The sequence below is a fragment of the Hemiscyllium ocellatum genome, chromosome 10 (assembly GCF_020745735.1).
Source record: "Hemiscyllium ocellatum isolate sHemOce1 chromosome 10, sHemOce1.pat.X.cur, whole genome shotgun sequence".
In the NCBI taxonomy this organism is placed as follows: domain Eukaryota; kingdom Metazoa; phylum Chordata; class Chondrichthyes; order Orectolobiformes; family Hemiscylliidae; genus Hemiscyllium; species Hemiscyllium ocellatum.
Window position 1 is genome coordinate 81,256,670 of NC_083410.1, and position 18,245 is coordinate 81,274,914.

Below are 18,245 nucleotides of genomic sequence, written 5' to 3' on the forward strand. Positions count from 1 at the left end.
TAGCATTAGACTACAGTGTTGAGAATACAGGAAAATAAGTATTTGTACTTGTGAGCACACTGGTTCATCGTGGTCTGCAGAAGCTCAGGATGTCAGTTAACACTGTTTGTAAAATTAAGGTTTCAGGTTAATATTGATCTATAGAATTCAGAGTATAGGTTAACATTGATTTACACAAGTTCAGAATGCAAGTTCATGCTGATTGAAATTGTGAGGATAAACACCAGTCTATACAATGCGGGATACAAATTTACAGTGATTTGATAAATTCAGGATATACATTCACACTGCAGGTAAACATGCAGGTTCATACTGGTTTGAACAAGACCAGGATAGGTTCACAGAAGCCAATGGTGGCATATTGTTGAATACCAGCTCTGTTGGCATGTTATCTGTTGGGGTCATGTCCAGTGGAACTATCTGAAATGCAATGGGTAGGTTCACTACCACCAATTTATATTGCTAGTATTCTTCTAAGTTGCTGAAAATACGAGGGAAGGATATCCAGAGATTTCAGTCAAAGAGGGGTTCAGCCTTGACAAATGGAATAAATCTATTACATAGAACTTAATAGCTAACTGCATTAATCTAAAAGTCTTTTGCAAGACTTTGGGCTAGAGTACTTACAGTTAAGTACATATTATTATTTGTTCTTATTATTTTATTATTAAGTATATATTATTCTCTATCCTTTGAGAAGAGCTTGTCTTCTGAGGTCAGCTAACCCTTTGATGCAAGAAATGCTTTGTAAAACATGTGGAGCTGAGGATACAGATTCACACTGGTCTTTGGTGGTGAAGATAAAGGTTATACTGATCTGTTCACTGGCCAGTAGTAGTGAGCATGCATTTAAATTGTTGGTGGAGACCCTACAGTGTTTTCTATTGTATTTACCTGACTTGGCACTTATTTTCAACAGTGATAGTGACAATGCATCTGAAGCAGTGTTACTCAGAAGAGGATGCTAAGTGAAAATTCTGCAAACTGACATAAAACTTACAGATCTTGTTACAAGAGGGATAGTAGCAACACAGTAACAACATTGGCTGCATGAAAGGAAGCAGAGAGTAATAGTCAATGGATATTTTTCATCCCAGAGAAACGTTTGCACTGTAGCTCATTACTCAGACCCTTGCTTTTCCACATATATATACTGGATACATGATCTGAACCTTGGTGTGTGGGGCAAATTTCAAAGTGTGGAGATGGTATTAAACTTGAACAACGATAAACTATGAGGAGAACTATATGGTCATCCAGAAGGACTTAGACAGGTTGGTGGAGTAGACAGACCAGTGGGAGATGGGGTTCAATGCAAAGAAATGTGAAGTGATGCATTTTGGTTTGAAGAACATTGAAAGATAATACAAAATAGGAGGTACAATTCTAAAGGGGGTGCAGGAGTGTAGGAATCTGGGAGCACATGTGCGTAGATCACTGAAGGTGGTGGGACAGGTGGAAAGTGCAGTTAATAAAGCAATATGGTTTTATTTGTTTTATTAGTAGGGGCATCAAGTACAAGAACAGGGAGTTGATGTTGAATTTGCACATGACACTTGGTAGACCTCTGCTGGTGCGCCATGTACAGTTGTGGGTCCACATTATACAAAAGATGTGAATGCACTGGAGAGATTGCAGAAGCAATTTACAAGAATAGTTTCAGGAATTACAAACTTTGGTTATAAGGAAGTTGGACTATTCTTGAAATGGAGAAGGCTGAAAGGTGATTTGATAAAGATATTCAAAATCATGAGTAAGCTCAACAGCGTAGATAGAGAAAAATTGTGCTCATATAAACAGAGAATGGGAGTGCATAGAATTTAAATTGACATTGAAAAGCAACAAGGATGATGTTAGGTTATGGAATACACTACCTGGAAATGTGGTGAAGGCTGGTTCAATTGGATTATTTGAGAGGACATAGGATGATTATTTGGATAGAAATGGTGTGCAGAGATATGGATAAAAGTTAGGATATTGGCACAAGGTTATAACAATTCTGTAATGATAATACAATATCTGCAGTCATAATCGATGGATCTCTTACATTGTGGCAGGTAATTCTGTGATTAAGAACAATGCAATGTAGTAGGGGATGTAATGGCGACACAATTAATAAGAGCTTCGTAACTCAATGTAGGTTTGACATGTTGAGAATATTTGAAGAATGTTAAATTCACCAACCAAATCCTGTTAGAAAATAGCATCTTAAGTAATCAACATACAGAAATAGCTGCCCAAAGGGCACAAAATTGAACTAGTTATGTAATGAGTGCAAAAATGTAAAAAGATTTAATTTTGTTGACATCTCATTATCCCCACATCAATGACCTGTGAAGAAGTCATGAGTGACCAGAAACTTAACTGGATCAGCTAATAAATGCTGTGGCCACAAGAGCAGGTCAGAGACTGGGAGTGTGACCCACCTACTGTCTCCAAAGCCTCTCCATCATCTACAAGGCATGAGTCAGGAATGCAAAGAATATTCTCTACCACCAATTGGCCAGTTCCAATAATACTCAAGAACCTTGATACTATCCAGAAAAAAGCACCCTATATCCCACCCTTAATTTAGTTCCTTCAATTACTGATGCATTTTGTTGCAATTTGTTTGAACCAATGATTTTATGATGCTAATTCTAAATTCTGCTCTCCAAACTCCCAGTGTTTCTGATTTTCTTCTCTTGAAACTTTACTGTTGAATGTAGATATTCACTGTGTCTTTCTTCTGGAAGGCATCACTTCCCATTTCCGCAAATTAAGTTTCATCAGCCATTTGAAAACCTAATTTATTAACTTCTCTACATCGCCTTGAAGTCATGCATCAGTTAATCATGCACCCTGCTTTAAAGCCTTCTTCATTTTTTTCTTTAAGCATTACAATCCAGATCAATGATACTTTGAAAAGAACAATGGTCCAACATTTATTAGAGGAAAGCACCAGTGTCCCTATCCCTCCTGTTTCAAAAATACTAATTAATTACTGCATTATTATTATTCCTTTAACTTTCTATCTCAAGCTGTCACATCTTCAAAGCTGTGCATCTTAATCTTATTAATGTCCTATGTGGAATTTTACAACTGTTGAAAATCCATTTATTTGTGGATTATTCACATGTACACAGTATCCACACATTTTCTTTATCAATGTACTGAAATTCCCTCAAATTTATTTGACACAACTTGCTTCTTACAAATTTATGTTTAATTAACTGACATTATTGTAACTGCGTGATTTTGTTTAACTTGTTAACAAAAAAAGTAAACTAGTGAAATATTTTAATGGTTTCTAAGAATTATATTGTGCAAATTGCAAATATATTTTTAAATTCAGATTTAACCTGGTTAAAGACTGCAGTTGCATGCTTGGGCAGACTGGGGATAACAGTAGCTTTGGAGATGGTCTGTTTTGTGAACATGGAGCTGTATCCTACATTTTTACGGTAAGTACAAAATAATTTAAAGCAACAGAAGTAACCAGCATGAATTAATTATTTTGCCAGGAATTAAATTTAATTTTAACAGTTAGGTTTATTGACATGTACTGAAAATATCAAAGCAAATTTACAAGCATTTGCATGTGGAAAATACTGTTTTAGAATTGATTAATTATACATCCCTTTATGAAGATTTAATATGAAAGCAGCATAATCTCATTCCAGGTACTCTACTTAACATAGAACTTAGAAAAGTACAGCACAGGAACAGGCCCTTCAGCAGACAATATTGCCATTCTAAACTGATTCCATCTATCTGTAAGTGATCCATATCTCTCTATTCCCTATCTGTTCATGTGTCTGTCCAAATGTCTTTTAAACGTTACTACCATATCTGCTTCTGATCACCTTCCCTGACATTCCAGGCACCTACCATCCTTTGTGTGAAAAACTTGCCTCACACATCTCCTTTAAATTTTCCCCCTCTCAATTTAAATCTATTTGACATTTCCACGCTAGGAAGAAGGCTGAGACTCTACACCTTTTCCATGCCTCTAATAATTTTATACACTTCTAACCCCATTCTTCGTCCCCTTAGTCTCTGACACACAGTAAAAACAATCCAAATGTGTCCAACCGCTCCTTATAACCAATGCACTCCAATCCAGGCAACATCCTGATAAACCTCTTTTGCACTCTCTCCAAAGCCTCGACTTCCTTGCTAAAATGTGGGGACCTGAATTATGCGCACCTCTCCAAATGTGCCCTAACTAAAGTTTTATACAGCAACATGACTTGCCAACTTTTATACTCAGTGCCCTGACCAATGAAGGCAAGCATACCAGAAGTCTTCTTTACCACCTTTGCCAAGTGTGCTGCTAATTTCAGTGTGCTATGAACTTGCACTCCAAGATTTCTCGGTGTATCAATGATCATTGATGTCTTACCATTTACCATATACTGACCTCTCAAAATGCATCATCCCTCACATGGTCAGATTAAACTCCATATGCCATTTCTCTGCCAATCTTTCCAACTGATCTGTATCCCACTGTATCCTTTGACAACCCACTTCATTATCCACAAGCACACAATTTTTGTGTTGTCTGCAAAGTTACTAATCACACCACTTATATTTTCATCCAGATCACTTATATGAATTATAAACAACAGAAGTCCCAGTACTGATCCATGTGGAACACCACTGGTCATAAACCTTCAGTCAGAAAGACATCCAACAACTACCCGATGTGTTCTAACACCACGCCAATAACCACTACATTCCTGATGAAGGGCTGATGTCCGAAATGGCAATTCTCCTGTTCCTCGGATGCTGTTTGACCTGCTGTGCTTTTCTAGTGCTATACTTTTTAACTCTGATCTCCAGTATCTGCAGTCCTCACTTTCTCTGTGCTAATACTGTATCCTACTTACTAACTTACCATCGATTCAATGCCCCTTTCTCCCCTCCTGATTCTTTGTTTAAGTTCTTTCCTGCCATGCTTTTCATCATTTATAAATGATTTGGATGTGAACTTAGGAGGTATAGTTTTCAATTTTGCAGATGACACCAAAATTGGAAGTGTAGTGGACAGTGAAGAAGGTTACCTCAGAGTACAGTGCGATCTTGATCAGCTGGGCCAATGGGCCAAGGAATGGCAGATGGAGTTTAATTTAGGTAAATGTGAGGTGCTACAGTTTGGAAAAGCAAATGAAGGCAAGACTTAATGGTAAGGTCCCAAGGAATGTTGCTGAACAAAAAGACCTTGGAGAGCAGGTTCACAGATCTTTGAAAGTAAAGTTGCAGGTAGGTAAGATAGTTTAGAAGGTGTTTGGTATACTTTTCTTTATTGGTCAGTCAGTGCATTGAGTATTGGAGTTGGGAGGTCATGTTGCAAATGTACAGGACATTGCTTAGGGCACTTTTGGAATATTGTATTCAATTCTTGTCTTCCTGCTATAAGAAGGATGTTGTGAATCTTGAAATCATTCAGAAAAGATTTAGTTAAAAATCACACAAAGCCAAGTTATAGCACTAGCTTTCTTTCCGAATAAACCTGTTGGACCATAACCTGATGTTGTGTGATTTTTAACTTTTTGTCCACCCCAGTCCAATACCGGCACCTCCAAATTAGAAAATATTTATAAAGACATTGCCAAGCCTGGAGGGTTTGAGCTCTAGGAAGAAGTTGAATAGGCTACTTTCCCTGGAACATTGGAGGCTGAGAGGTGTCCTTATTAAAGTTAAAAAAATCATAAGAGGCATGGATAGGGTAAATAGACAAAGTCTTTTCCCTGGGGTGATGGAGTCCAAAACTAGAGGGCATAGGTTTAGGGTGAGAGGGGCAAGGTTTATAAAGGGGCAATATTTTCATGCAGAGGTTGGTACATGTATGGGATGAGCTGCCAGAGGAAATGGTGGAGGCTGATACAATTACATTTAAAAACATTTGGATGGGTATATGAATAGGAAGAGTTGAGGGGGGTATGGGCTAAATGCTGGCAAAGGGGACTAGATTATCTGGTCGGTATGAACAAGTTGGACCTTTCCTGATGAAGGGCGTTTGCCCGAAACGTGGATTTTCCTACTCCTTAGATGCTGCCTGACCTGCTGTGCTTTTCCAGCACTACTTTAATCTTGACTGTAATCTCCAGTATCTGCAGTACCCACTTCTGTCAAGTTAGACCAAAAGGCTTATGTCCCTGCTATGACTTGATGCTTGTTTTATATTCCTCAGGGGCCTTGTCTGATTTCAATTTCCCAAACCTTACAAATGTTTCCTTTCCTTTCCTGACTAAATCTTCAATATGTCTTGTCATCAATGGCTTCCAAGTTTTGCCATCTTTATTTTTCATCCTTACAGGACAATGTTGGTCCTGAACTCTGATTAACTGGCCTTTAAAAAACTTCCACATATCAGAAGTAGATTTGCCATCAAACATCTGCCCTAAATCTAATTTCTCCAGTTCCTCTCTAATATTGTAGTGATTAGCCTGTCCCCAGTTTAACCATTTCAATCAAGGACCAGTTTTATCCTTGCCCATAACTACCTTAAAATGTATGTAATTATGATCACTGTTCCCAAAATGCTCTTCCACTGAAATGTCAATCACCTAGTCATGCTCTTTCCCCAGTACAAGGTCTAGTATGATGCCTTCCCGAGTTGGACTATCTACATATTATTTCAAGAAACTCTCCTGAATGTACCTAACAAATTCTGCCCCATCAAAGGAACTGAGTCCCAGCCAATATTAGAGAATTTAAAATCACCCACAACAAAAACCCTGTTGTTTTAAATATCTTGCCATGATCTGTTTTTATACCTTCTGCTAGCTGTCAGGAAGCCTACAGTATAATCCCATCATAGCAATTACACCTTATTTATTCCTGAATTCTACCCAAGTGACCTTGTTGGATGAGCTCTCCAAAATGTCTTCTTTTAGCGCAGTAATGCAACACCCTCACCCTTTTTACACCCCTCTCCATCATGTCTGAAAAATCTGAACCCTGGAATGTTGATCTTGCCCTTATCTCAACTAAACTTCTGAGATGGTGACAAAATCATTGATTTTATTGATGGCTTTTAGTGATATCATTCTTCCCTCAATCAGGAAGTTGGGCATGCATTTTCTTCTCCCTGCGTACACATGTCTTCACCCCCCACATAATCTTTTCCCTCAATCCAATCTCTTATTGCTCTCTCAATTCTGCTCCCAGTGGTATTTTGTACAGTTTGTCATTACTGACATCTCTCATCTACAATTGTAAATTGCAGGATCTAAGCTTATCTGCCTTATTTGTTGTACACACTGCACTGAAATACAGTTCAGAACGCCAATCCTATGTTCATTCGCCTGGTCCTGTCTGTTCATCCTATTAGACTTACTTGACAACCTCTACCTTCTCCTCAATCACTGTACATACTGACCTACTGCTCTGGTTCCCAGCTTTCTGTTACACCAGTTTAAGTCCTCCCGAGTGACACTACTACACTAATATACAATCAGTTATGTGTAACATATTAAATGCTTTGGGATTTTGAATGTAAGATGTGGCTTCGTGATAACATGCTTCCCTGAGTCAGAAGTTTGGACATGCACTTTCTTCTCCCTTATGTACCTGTGTCTTCCCCACTGCACACAATCTCTTCCCTCAATGCAATATCTTACTGCTTTCTCAACTCTGCTCCCAATGGTACTATACAGGTTGACATTACTGACATCTCATGGTATCTACCACCTCTGCCAGTACCTGACACTAGATAAGGATTATTTGAGGTAGTTCAGTGACACTTTGTCTATACTGTAGTTAGGACCTATCTAATGATTAATAGTGGATGATATTCCACTGTAGAGTCTTTTCAGACGAGGAACTTGTTTTAGTTGGCAAAGTGGTTTATTGCATTATAGCAATTAGTGGAACTACATTACTAGTCAGGCAATATTTACTAGGATTCTCAAGAGCTGGATGGTATTCATCTGGTCTCTGCAAATGCTCATCTGGTACTGTCTTAATCCAAAAACTGGATTACATTATCAGAATAAATGCAAATTATACAACTTCAACATTCACTCTTTCAAAATTATTATCTTATACAACATTCCTTGTGATTGCTTCTCCACTCTGCCTGATCTGTTCCCAGTGTCCAATTGCCCCATGCATCATCTCCTCCATTTCCCATTGCAGAATTCGTTCTATGCTCCACTTGCAAACTCCTATCTCCATGCGTATATAATCTCCAGGTTGAATTATTGTCTCTTCCTGACCACTTGGTGATCTATCCTTATCTCTGCAAACATTGGCAGGAGTTGACCCTGTCAGCAATCAGAGACTTCATCCAAATAAAAAGGGCATAGCAGCAGCATCAGACAGGGATATAGGATGCAATTGCCCTCATTGTCCAGAAGCTATATCAGTTCAGTGAATCATGAAACCATCTAGCTGCCTCCTCATGGAGAGCCAGGCCCAGCTCCTTGACCAGTTGCTGGAAAATGTGCACTTCCACTTCATTTCCACCCATTGGTTCCCAGTACTGGGGGCAGGTGACAAGGAGGAGCCATGAAGCACACTCTTTCAGAGGTAGAACCACACACCGACTGTTTTGCCCATTCCACAGGCATTGTTTGGTGCCCATCCTGCCTGCCCTTCACCAACCCTTGAACACTGACATAAAGGACAGTCATCATGTCTTTGGCAAGAAGAACCTTGCATGCTTGGCCTGATAAACACAAGTGTCACTGTGATGAGACAACAATCTTCTAGGATCAACATGTTGAACAATTGAATGGTTGTTCTCTCCCACCTAGCTGCTGAACCAAGTAGTATACTAAACATAGTGGGAGTGAAATAAGAAAACATATTGAGGGCACAATGGTGACACAAATGTTTAAAAAAATCTGTCATTCTCAGTTCTTGCATAAATGTTCCTGATGTTAACATTCATATGGCTATGAGTCTCTCTGTGTAGGCACTAACACCATCCAGCAGCATTACATAACCATAGAGAAAGCTCCAGGAATGGAGGTCTATGATGCAACCCAACTCCACCTTCTGGAAGCAGGAAGAGCAAAGCATACCCATAGCATTGGTTCATGGTAACACTTTGTCCCTCCTCATTCAACATTATTAATATTTGGCTTCCTCTGTGCACAAAGATGTAGCTGTCAAAGAATTGTCCAGCAGTGACTGTGCAATAAAAGTGTAACATACAGAGAGCATGTAGATGGCTAGGTCAATAGGCACCAGGTTGTGGCCAATGTTCTTCCTCTTTAAAAGCCCTATGATTGGTTTTTGCAGCATCCCTCTCCCATATAGTTTGAGTCATTTACCCTGACCACTTAAGAGTGTTCTTGAGGCCATTTTCTTCCCCATTGCACGTGACTAACTCACAATATGATGAAGGGCAATAACAAGTGCTCCGCTGCTAGCGACATCCATCCTTAGTCTTAAATGGTGAGTCCTCAAACATCCACATACCTCCGAGCAACACATCCCATTAACCCACAGGCTTCACACTTCCCTAAATCCCCCAGCTCCAGTCTACATGAGCCTGAACCTGTCAACTATCCCAGCCAACCCTAAGTAAATGAAGTGACAATGCTTATTGTGGTAATTTACCATGCCTCAACACCACTCCGTCTTCCCCCACCCCCCCCCCCCCCCCCCCCCCCCACGGTGTCCCCCCCCCCCCGCCCTGCTACTGAGGTTAGGGAGATCCTAACCATGGATAACACCCCTCTCTCATGTTACTCCCTTCCCTGCCATGCTTTACTGTATCATGCCCTTGCAAACCTTGCTGCCCCTCTTCACAATTGTACTGCACCCTTGACCAAAGCTAAGAGTCCTGGGACGCAAACAGTGACTTACTGAGGCTCAATTCTACAGGAACAGCCACACTTGCCCTCACACCATTCCATTCTCCCTTATTTTCTGTGGGTAGGCTCAATCTTGTCCTACTCCCCTCAACAAATATGACCGGATAACCCTGGGTAAGGCAAGCCAAAACCTCTGACTGGTGTCTGTACATCTCCCTGACCAGCATGGTAGAATTGTCGCTTTGAGCTAATGGACAGATTGTAGCCCATTCCCTGGACTACAGAAGCACAGACCTCCAACCTGGAACACCCCAACCTGATGCCTGACTTTGGAAATTCCATTGAATGATTTGGGAGACTGCTATGGCAGACCACTCTATACTTAGAGAGCCTGAACCCCCTGAACTACCCCCTCCCCCCTCCTGCTTCCCCCCTCCAGACTAAGAATGCTCAGTAGCAAGGTAAGCTGTTTGTTTTGTGATTGTGCTAATTGGTACAGCAAGGAAGGCAAGGAAGTCACTAAGCAATCAGGTGCAAAAAAAAGCGAGCCTAGTTCAGTCTGCAATCTGTCCATGGCACAAAGTGCCTCTGCTGCATTTCAATGCTAGTTTCTAGTGCATGCTGCAATGCACTGCCAGTGCCAAGTAGAAATGCCAGGATAGTTATGATCAATTTTCTCTTTCCAAGAATTTGCACACATTGGTTGGCATGCGATCACTGCTCGCAGCATGGACTTCCGATTTCAGAAGATGCTGCCATGCATGGACCTTGGAGATTTGTGCAAGAGAAAAAAAATAGTGGGGACACTTGGTTTAATGGGTTGGCAGATGCCAGAAACCCATTGTCCATGAGTGGGATGGGTACATTTGGTGCCAATCAAATGTTCCCTAGGCTAAGGTTTGGTTGCAAGCAACATGGTCATTCAGAGCAAGTGGTGAACTGAAATCATTCTGGTCTCCTTGTTGAGTTTCCCTGACATCTAGTCTGTTTGGCAAGTTTGATAAAGTGCAAAGGAAAGTATTAATGAATCGAGCTGTGGTCTTAAAATGGTGTTTAATATGTGGTGATACCTATCATAGAGTCATAGAGATGTACAGCATAGAAACAGACCCTTCAGTTCAACTTGTCCATGCCGACCAGATCCCAACATAATCTATCCCACTTGCCAACACCTGGCTCATATTCCTCCAAACCCTGACTATTCATATTCCCATCCAGATGCTTTTTAAATGTTGCAATAATACTAGCCTCCACCACTTCCTCTGTCGCATAGCTACTTAGCAAAAGTCTCATCACATCACCTGTGCAAAGTATAAAAGATGATGCGCGATGATCTTGATCTAATGATGGGTGTCATTAGACTTCTTATCTGATTCTACCACAAATCTAATTCTTTACTCTTTCTATAGATGTTGGTGGGCCTGAGGAACCAACATTTTTTATTATAATTTTTGATTTCTAGCATTCCCTGTTTTCTGTGTTTCAATTTATTTAATTTAGTCCCTTTACCATAATACAACACCTCATCACTTCATAGAGGTATGAGGAAACAAAATATAACACCCTTGACCACATCAAAATGTTTTAAGGACTATCTTAAAAGAGAAAATCAAAGTAGAGAGAGGCAGAGAGTTGAAGAGAGGGAATAGAGTTATGGCTTAGGCAGTTGAAGGCATGACCACCAGATGTGGAGCAATTAAAACCAGGCATGCTCTAGGGGCCAGAATTAGAAATGATTTACAAGGATGTTATCAGGGCTGGAGTGCTTGAGTTATACGGACAGGCTGGATTGGCTGAGATTGTTTTTCCCTGGAGGTTGAAGGGTGACCTTATAAAGATTTATCAAACCAAGAGGGGTGTAGATAAGGTGAATAGCAAATGTCCTTTCCCCAGTGTAGGGAGTATAAAACAAGCGAGCATATTTTTGGGTTGAGAAGGGAAAAAGTTAAAAAGGATCTGAGGGGCAACTTATCACACAGAGAGAATGAACTTCCTCGGAAGTGGCAGACGTAGGCACAGTTACACATTTAAAAAACATTTGGACAGGCAAATGGATAGCAAATGTTGTCAAATGTAGGCAAATGGGATTAGTTTTAGTTTGGGAAACTTGGTCAGCATGGACGAGTTGGACCGAAGGGTCTGTCTCCATGCTATGTGACTCTATGACTCGATCTCGTCACAGCCCACGTTGATCAGATCCCTATAAAATTCCATCAGTTATGTGCCACTACAAGGGGAAACATCCTGTTGGCATCTACCATGATGAGTCCCTTCAAGAAATTGTAAGCCTAAAAAGATTATGTCGCATTCTTCTAAACTGCAAAGGATACTAGCCCAAGCCTTCCTTGGACAACTTCCCCACCACATCCAGGTATCAGTGAAGTGAATCTCCTTTTAACTGCTTCAAATATTTGCACCTTTGCTGTCCCCGTATTTTTAGGCAACCCATTTACTAATGACCCTAAATCCTGCTATCACACTGCCTCCTCAGAAATATTGAGGCATTTGGTTCTATGATTTGGAAGTGATCCCATCATTATTTGTTGAGTCATACATAAACTTTCTTCAAATTTTATTGTCAAAAATAACATTTCTCATGTGATAGTTATAATTGTATTAACTGATAAAATTCCATGTCTGAGTTCTCAAATTGACATTTTTACCTCCAGGCCTAGGGTCCAAGTTGATGACAGTTCACAGTACAGGCTGACGATCAATGTTGGGTTTGAGTTGGTATCACTCTGGGGATCAGGTTGATTTCAATCCAGGTTATTGTTAATCTGGGGTCTGAATCAACGCTTAGTTTGGGGCCCACGTCAATTCTTAATCTGGGATCTGAATTGATGCTTCCTCTGGGGTTGGTGTTGATGCTCAGCCTCGGGTCTGAGTTATTGCTCAGTTTGGTGTCTGAGTCAATGCTTTATTTAGAGCCACCATTTTGTCAACTAAAGAGATTTAACAAATAGACGCCTATCTCAGCTTCAGAAATACAAGGGTGTAACCATAAATCTTAGTGTCATTCTCTTAGGCATTTGTTCAATTGCTAGAAGTGTAGTCTCAGCTTCCTGGGAGTTCCTGTCATTTAAACAGTGTTTAATGAATTTCCAACAGCTTCCTAGATTATCACTGGAGCAGCAAAGTAGATTCAGGCCAAAAAAATATTTGTGAAAGGAAACCTCCCAGTATAAACAAAGCCAGAAATTGCTGAAACTCTCCAGCATTTTCTGTTTTTAATCCGATTCAAATTTCCAGTATCTGCAACTGTTTAAATTCACTCCTCTCAGCATGGACTTGTATCATGGTTATAGCAATGTATGTCCAAAATAATCAGGTAATCAGGTGATATAACAAATTACCTTTGCAACATGATTTTGGAAATGTGAACATGTGAGCTTCAAAAGGTTGGGGATATAAACTGTTCTATTCTCTACCAGGAACTTTGCTGTTGCTGCATGTGGACTGCTGTGTGACATCGGAGGAGTTGTTTCCCCTTTTATCGTATATAGGTTGGCTGCTATCTGGATTGAATTGCCTCTTGTAGTATTTGGTGAGTATACCGAGCTCAGTTTAAGTCTTTGTTATATAGGTGTAAATCGTTACATGACGTGAAAGATGCTCCCTTACACATGAGACAAATCTCAAATTTATTCTTTTTAGTGGTTTTCTCAATTCTTCTTTTCTTCCCATCTATCTTCCTCATTTAGAGTAGAATCCCTACAGGCCATTTGGCCCAAAAAGTTCACACTGACCCTCCGGAGAGTAACCCTCCCAGACCCAATCCCCTACCTATTACTCTACATTTACCCCTGACTAATGTACCTAACCTGCACATCTCTGAACATTCTGGGCAATTTAGCATGGCCAATTCATCCAACCTGCACATCTTTGGACTGTGGGAGGAAACTGGAACGGAACAAAAGCAGACACAGGCAGAACATTCAAACTACACACAGACAATCACCCAAGGCTGGAATTGAACCTGGGTCCCTAGCACTGTGAGGCAGCAGTGCTATCCACTGAGCCAGTGTGCTGGCCTGTGAACTGAATGCAAACAGGGTTGTTTTGATTCTTATGCTGACCACATGTCTGCCACTGTCAAAGACTGGAGGCAAAATTCAACCTGTGCGTTGACCTCTTTGGAAATTGCTGGAATGCTTGAGCTACCAAATAGTGATTCACCTAATCCCTAGTACCCTCTACAAAAATCCCTCTGTTAGATTTGGCGACTTTGGACAGTTCCGTGGTTCTTATCTGGATAGTTGCTCGGAAGTGTTAGGTACAATAAAACCTAGTCTACTTATGACCCACCCAGGTAATCACTCATACTGACCCCTTTCAGACCTCTTTTGACCCCTGACCCAACCGAATAACCCCTGAACTCCCAACTTTCCTTCACACACCATCCCATCACAGATTACCCGACAAACCCTGCAAAACCCTGGACTAACCAACCTGAGACCCCCATCACCCAAATACCTGCCGTCCATTTACCCACACCACCCTAACCAGATATCATCTCACCCACCTATCTATTCGCTAACGTTCACACAGGAGACTTGAATGTCCCATGCGACAGCTAGTATTATAACAGAGTGTGTCCTGTCTGGCACTGACACCACAAAGGAGTTCTTCATGAAGTTGTGCTCTGTATTTCTGAAAGATGCCTGGGTGGAATGCAAAGCATAATAAGCTATTGAAATGTTCGAGTGGAGCAGTAACCTAACAATGATTGCTGGTTCATGGAAGATCTGGGCTAATGTTTCATTTGGAATGGGGACTGTGTGTCTTGTAATACACAAAGCTCTGTACTTGTGTTGATATTTTGAAATTTTGAAAAATTTTGAAAAAAAACTTGCTCTAAACCAATTTTTCCACATTATTTAAATTCCCCTATGTATGATATCTGTTTCTTTACATACTTTTTCCCTCTATTGAGTCTCTGTAAATTTATTCACAGGGGTGACTGGTTTGATTGCTGGTGTCCTAGTGTTACTCTTACCTGAAACAAAGGGAGTTCCTTTACCAGATACCATTGAGGATGCAGAGAACATTAGAAGGCAAGTAAAATTACACTTACAGGAGTACTGTAATACTCAGTCCTGTGTTATTCCAATGCCAATGATCAATTCTGAGAGTAGTGGTGCTTGTTAATAACAGATGCCTCAATAGCAGATTCTACTGAAGAGGAGATAGATAGAATGCTTCCAGAACTTTCTCTGATCTGCTGTTTTCTTCTTCTTTCCTTGGGATCAAAGATGTTTCCGCGGTGGTTCAATGGGTTTGCAGATGACTGATTTCCATGAAGCAATTTGTTGAGTCTTTCACATTTAGGGCAGGCTGCTCTTCAGTTACCTTGTACTTGAAACCAATATTGCTACTTGCATATTCAAATACTTGTTTGGAGTATGTTAGACTGTGGGTCTCTGCGCATCTACTGTCCCTGAGTTGGCTTGCTCCTTATATCACTAAGTAAAGCTCTTCAATTTACTGTATCACTTTTATTTACATCGATGCAAATCTCAAGTGGAATATCTAAGATATCACGCTACACATGCTTGTTCTTTGCCTTCACTCTCCATTTCAGAATAGATCAATCAGTTGAATTGGATAGGCAAAATATATCCAGAACAGCTCACTCTACCACAATTTTAATGGGCCAGATAGAAGAGGTTTTTGGAGATTTGTGTGCCGTCTGATACCTCAACTTCCTCTGTCTGTTCCCAACTTGTTTTGTTTGTGTCTTCATAAATTGTCTCTAATATAGCGATCACAAGCCAAGGACTCCCATGTGGTGGTGGGGATGTTTGACCTCTTCAGGGATCCTTTGACAAATTTCAAACTGTTTCCTTTATCCCGGGAGTTTTCTGCCATGCCAGAGCATACAAACAACATGTCCTGCCCAGCAGAGTAGATTTTGAATGATTAGCATCTTAATGCCAGGCATGTTGACATGGGAGAGGATACTGAAGATGGATTATCTTTCTTGTCATGGATTTGACTATTAAAACATGAACTAAGATTATGGATTATTGGGGTCACAATTCCCATGCTCCAGTATGGTTCAGAGTCTTGGAAAATCTACATCAATAGTCAAAGCACTAGAGAAGTTGCTTTTCAGCTATTTACTTAATGCTTGATATTTGAATGTGTTCAGGACTGACATGCTTTCTGGTTATATTGTTTATTAGTTGTTCAACTGATTTGTCAGGAAAATTGACGTTTCGGGCAAAAGCCCTTCATCCGGAATAGAGCCCTATTCTGGATGAAGGGCTTTTGCTCGAAATGTCAATTTTCCTGCTCCTTGCATGCTGCCTGACCTCCTGAAATTTAAGAGTGACAGTTTCAGAGCTTTTGAAAGCAAGTATACAAATCATAGTTAATGCCAATCTTGCCCTCAATCACACAGTTTCTGGATAGCAGTTGCTCTCCATAATTGTTTCTCACCACAATTCCAGAGATAAAGACAATCCTAAAGGTCCCATTATTACTCTCATTCTTAAAAAAAGAATTCCAAGAGTGCTGCTAACATGAATCGTATTTGTTGTCTATCCCGAGGTGACTGAGAAGTTAGTGGTGAACCTTCTTGAACTGTTACAGTCTGTGTAGTTAAGCTACTTCCATGCAGCTTTTAGGCAGGCAATACCTGGATATGATCCAGTAAAGGTGAAAGAATGTCAAAATGTGTCTAATTCAGGATAGTGTCTCCTGAACACCACTGTTCTCATATGACTGCTTGCCCTTGACCTTCTAGAGGAAAGAATTTGAGAGATGTTTTTAAGACAATTTGATGAATGGCCACAAACTACAGCATAACATTGTCTACCCATAGAATTATGAAAAGTAGAAAAAATTACAGATACTCCATTCCCGCCAAATTTGCTGCCCTATGTAAGGAGGCTGCACTTGATTAAAGAAGGTAATTTCCTGTTCTTCCACGGTTGAAGGCAGGATCCTAGCTTGGGTAGTATCTCACAAAACAGACCAACTACCACCATTAAGTCTATTATCACCTTCTCCCCCACCCACATGCACACACAACACAGACACAACACACCACCACACACACGTGACTAGGTGTTTCTGGACCCCAGGCTAATGTTTATCCTTGAGATGGCTCAGGAGTTTTCACTTTCAGCAGCCTCAGTATTGAAGGAAACGTGTATTGAAAGGGAGGAAAGAAAATGTGATCTCTTAGTGCTGAATTTCATACTGAAAACATTGAGGTTCAAACTGGTGTGAAGTAAATATTTGTTTGTTCCTTTAGGTGGAAGAAAAGTGCTTTAAAGGCACATTATCAGCAGATTGTTCAACATTCAACGGAAACTCATAATACGAAGGACACTGATGCAGTGAAGATTGCCCTCAACTCATGAATTGGATTGCAGCATTAACCACAATATTGGCCAGTTAGATTTATATGTCATAATATCTACTGTGTACTATGATATATTGTTATTGTTTGTTGTACATAATTATATAAAGTGTTATAACTATTATGATTCTTTGCTGAAATTAAAAACATAATTTCACGGTCAGTCCACTCTGAAAAATGCATTTTGACAACTGGTGTTGAAGTTGAATATTAAACTATAAAAAATTATGTTTGGATTAATTATCTGTAATGAAAATTACTGAAAATTTCATGCTAATAATTATAACTTAGATCTTGGAAAATAATTTCATTTTTATCTTTTTCAAGAATTCTTCAGTAATAGAACAAACCCTGTCCCTTTCTCATCAACCATGTGGAGCAATCCAATCTAGTTACCTCAGCAGGTTAATGTAAACAAAGAACTGTGAATGCTGGAGATCTGAAACAAACAAAAATAGAAGTTGTTGAGAAAATTCAGCAGGTCTGGCAGCAATTGTGAAAACAGTTAATGTTTTGGTCACTGAACTCAAAATGTCAACTCTGTTTCACTCCATAGGTGCTGCCTGACCTGCTGAGTGTATCCATCAATTTGTGTTTGTGTTTGGTTTACTTCATCGGATTTTTTTTCTTCACTTGTGGAATATAGGTGTCAGTGGTTGGCCAGCATTTATTGCCCATCCCTAATTGCCCTTGTAAAGATGGTGGTGAGCTGCCTTCCTGAATCGCTTTAGTTCCTGTTCTGTAGGTGGATCTACAACGCCAATGATGGGGGAGTTCTAGGATTTTGACCTTATGACGGTGAAGGAACGCCAATATATTTCCAAGTCAGTATGGTGGCTTCAAGGATGGCTTGCAGGTGGTGATGTTCCCATGCATTTGCTGCCCTTGTCTTTCCAGAGCAGTTCTGAATTTAGAAGATGTTTTCTAAGGATCCTTGGCTAATCTTTGCAGTGCATCTTGTAGTTAGCACACACCGCTATTATTGAGTGTCAATGACACAGGAAGTGTTTCCAATCAAGCAAACTGCTTTGTCCTGGATGGCATTAAGCTCTCTGAGTGGTGTTGGTGCTGCGCTCATCCAGGCAAGTGGATATATTCCATCCCATCCTTGACTTGTTCCT

At 40.2% G+C, this 18,245-nt stretch overlaps 1 protein-coding gene across 1 annotated transcript in view; it reads left to right on the top strand.

Moving 5' to 3' along the window:
* The window catches only part of LOC132819570 (solute carrier family 22 member 2-like), a 46,931-nt gene extending 29,806 nt beyond the window's left edge, over positions 1-17,125 (top strand). Inside the window, exons 8-12 of the mRNA XM_060831138.1 lie at positions 3,335-3,443; positions 13,187-13,299; positions 14,710-14,813; positions 15,517-15,659; positions 17,017-17,125. Coding sequence (XP_060687121.1) covers positions 3,335-3,443; positions 13,187-13,299; positions 14,710-14,813; positions 15,517-15,659; positions 17,017-17,125 — 578 coding nt within the window. The remainder of the gene's footprint in view (positions 1-3,334; positions 3,444-13,186; positions 13,300-14,709; positions 14,814-15,516; positions 15,660-17,016) is intronic.
* The last annotated feature ends 1,120 nt before the right edge of the window (positions 17,126-18,245 follow it).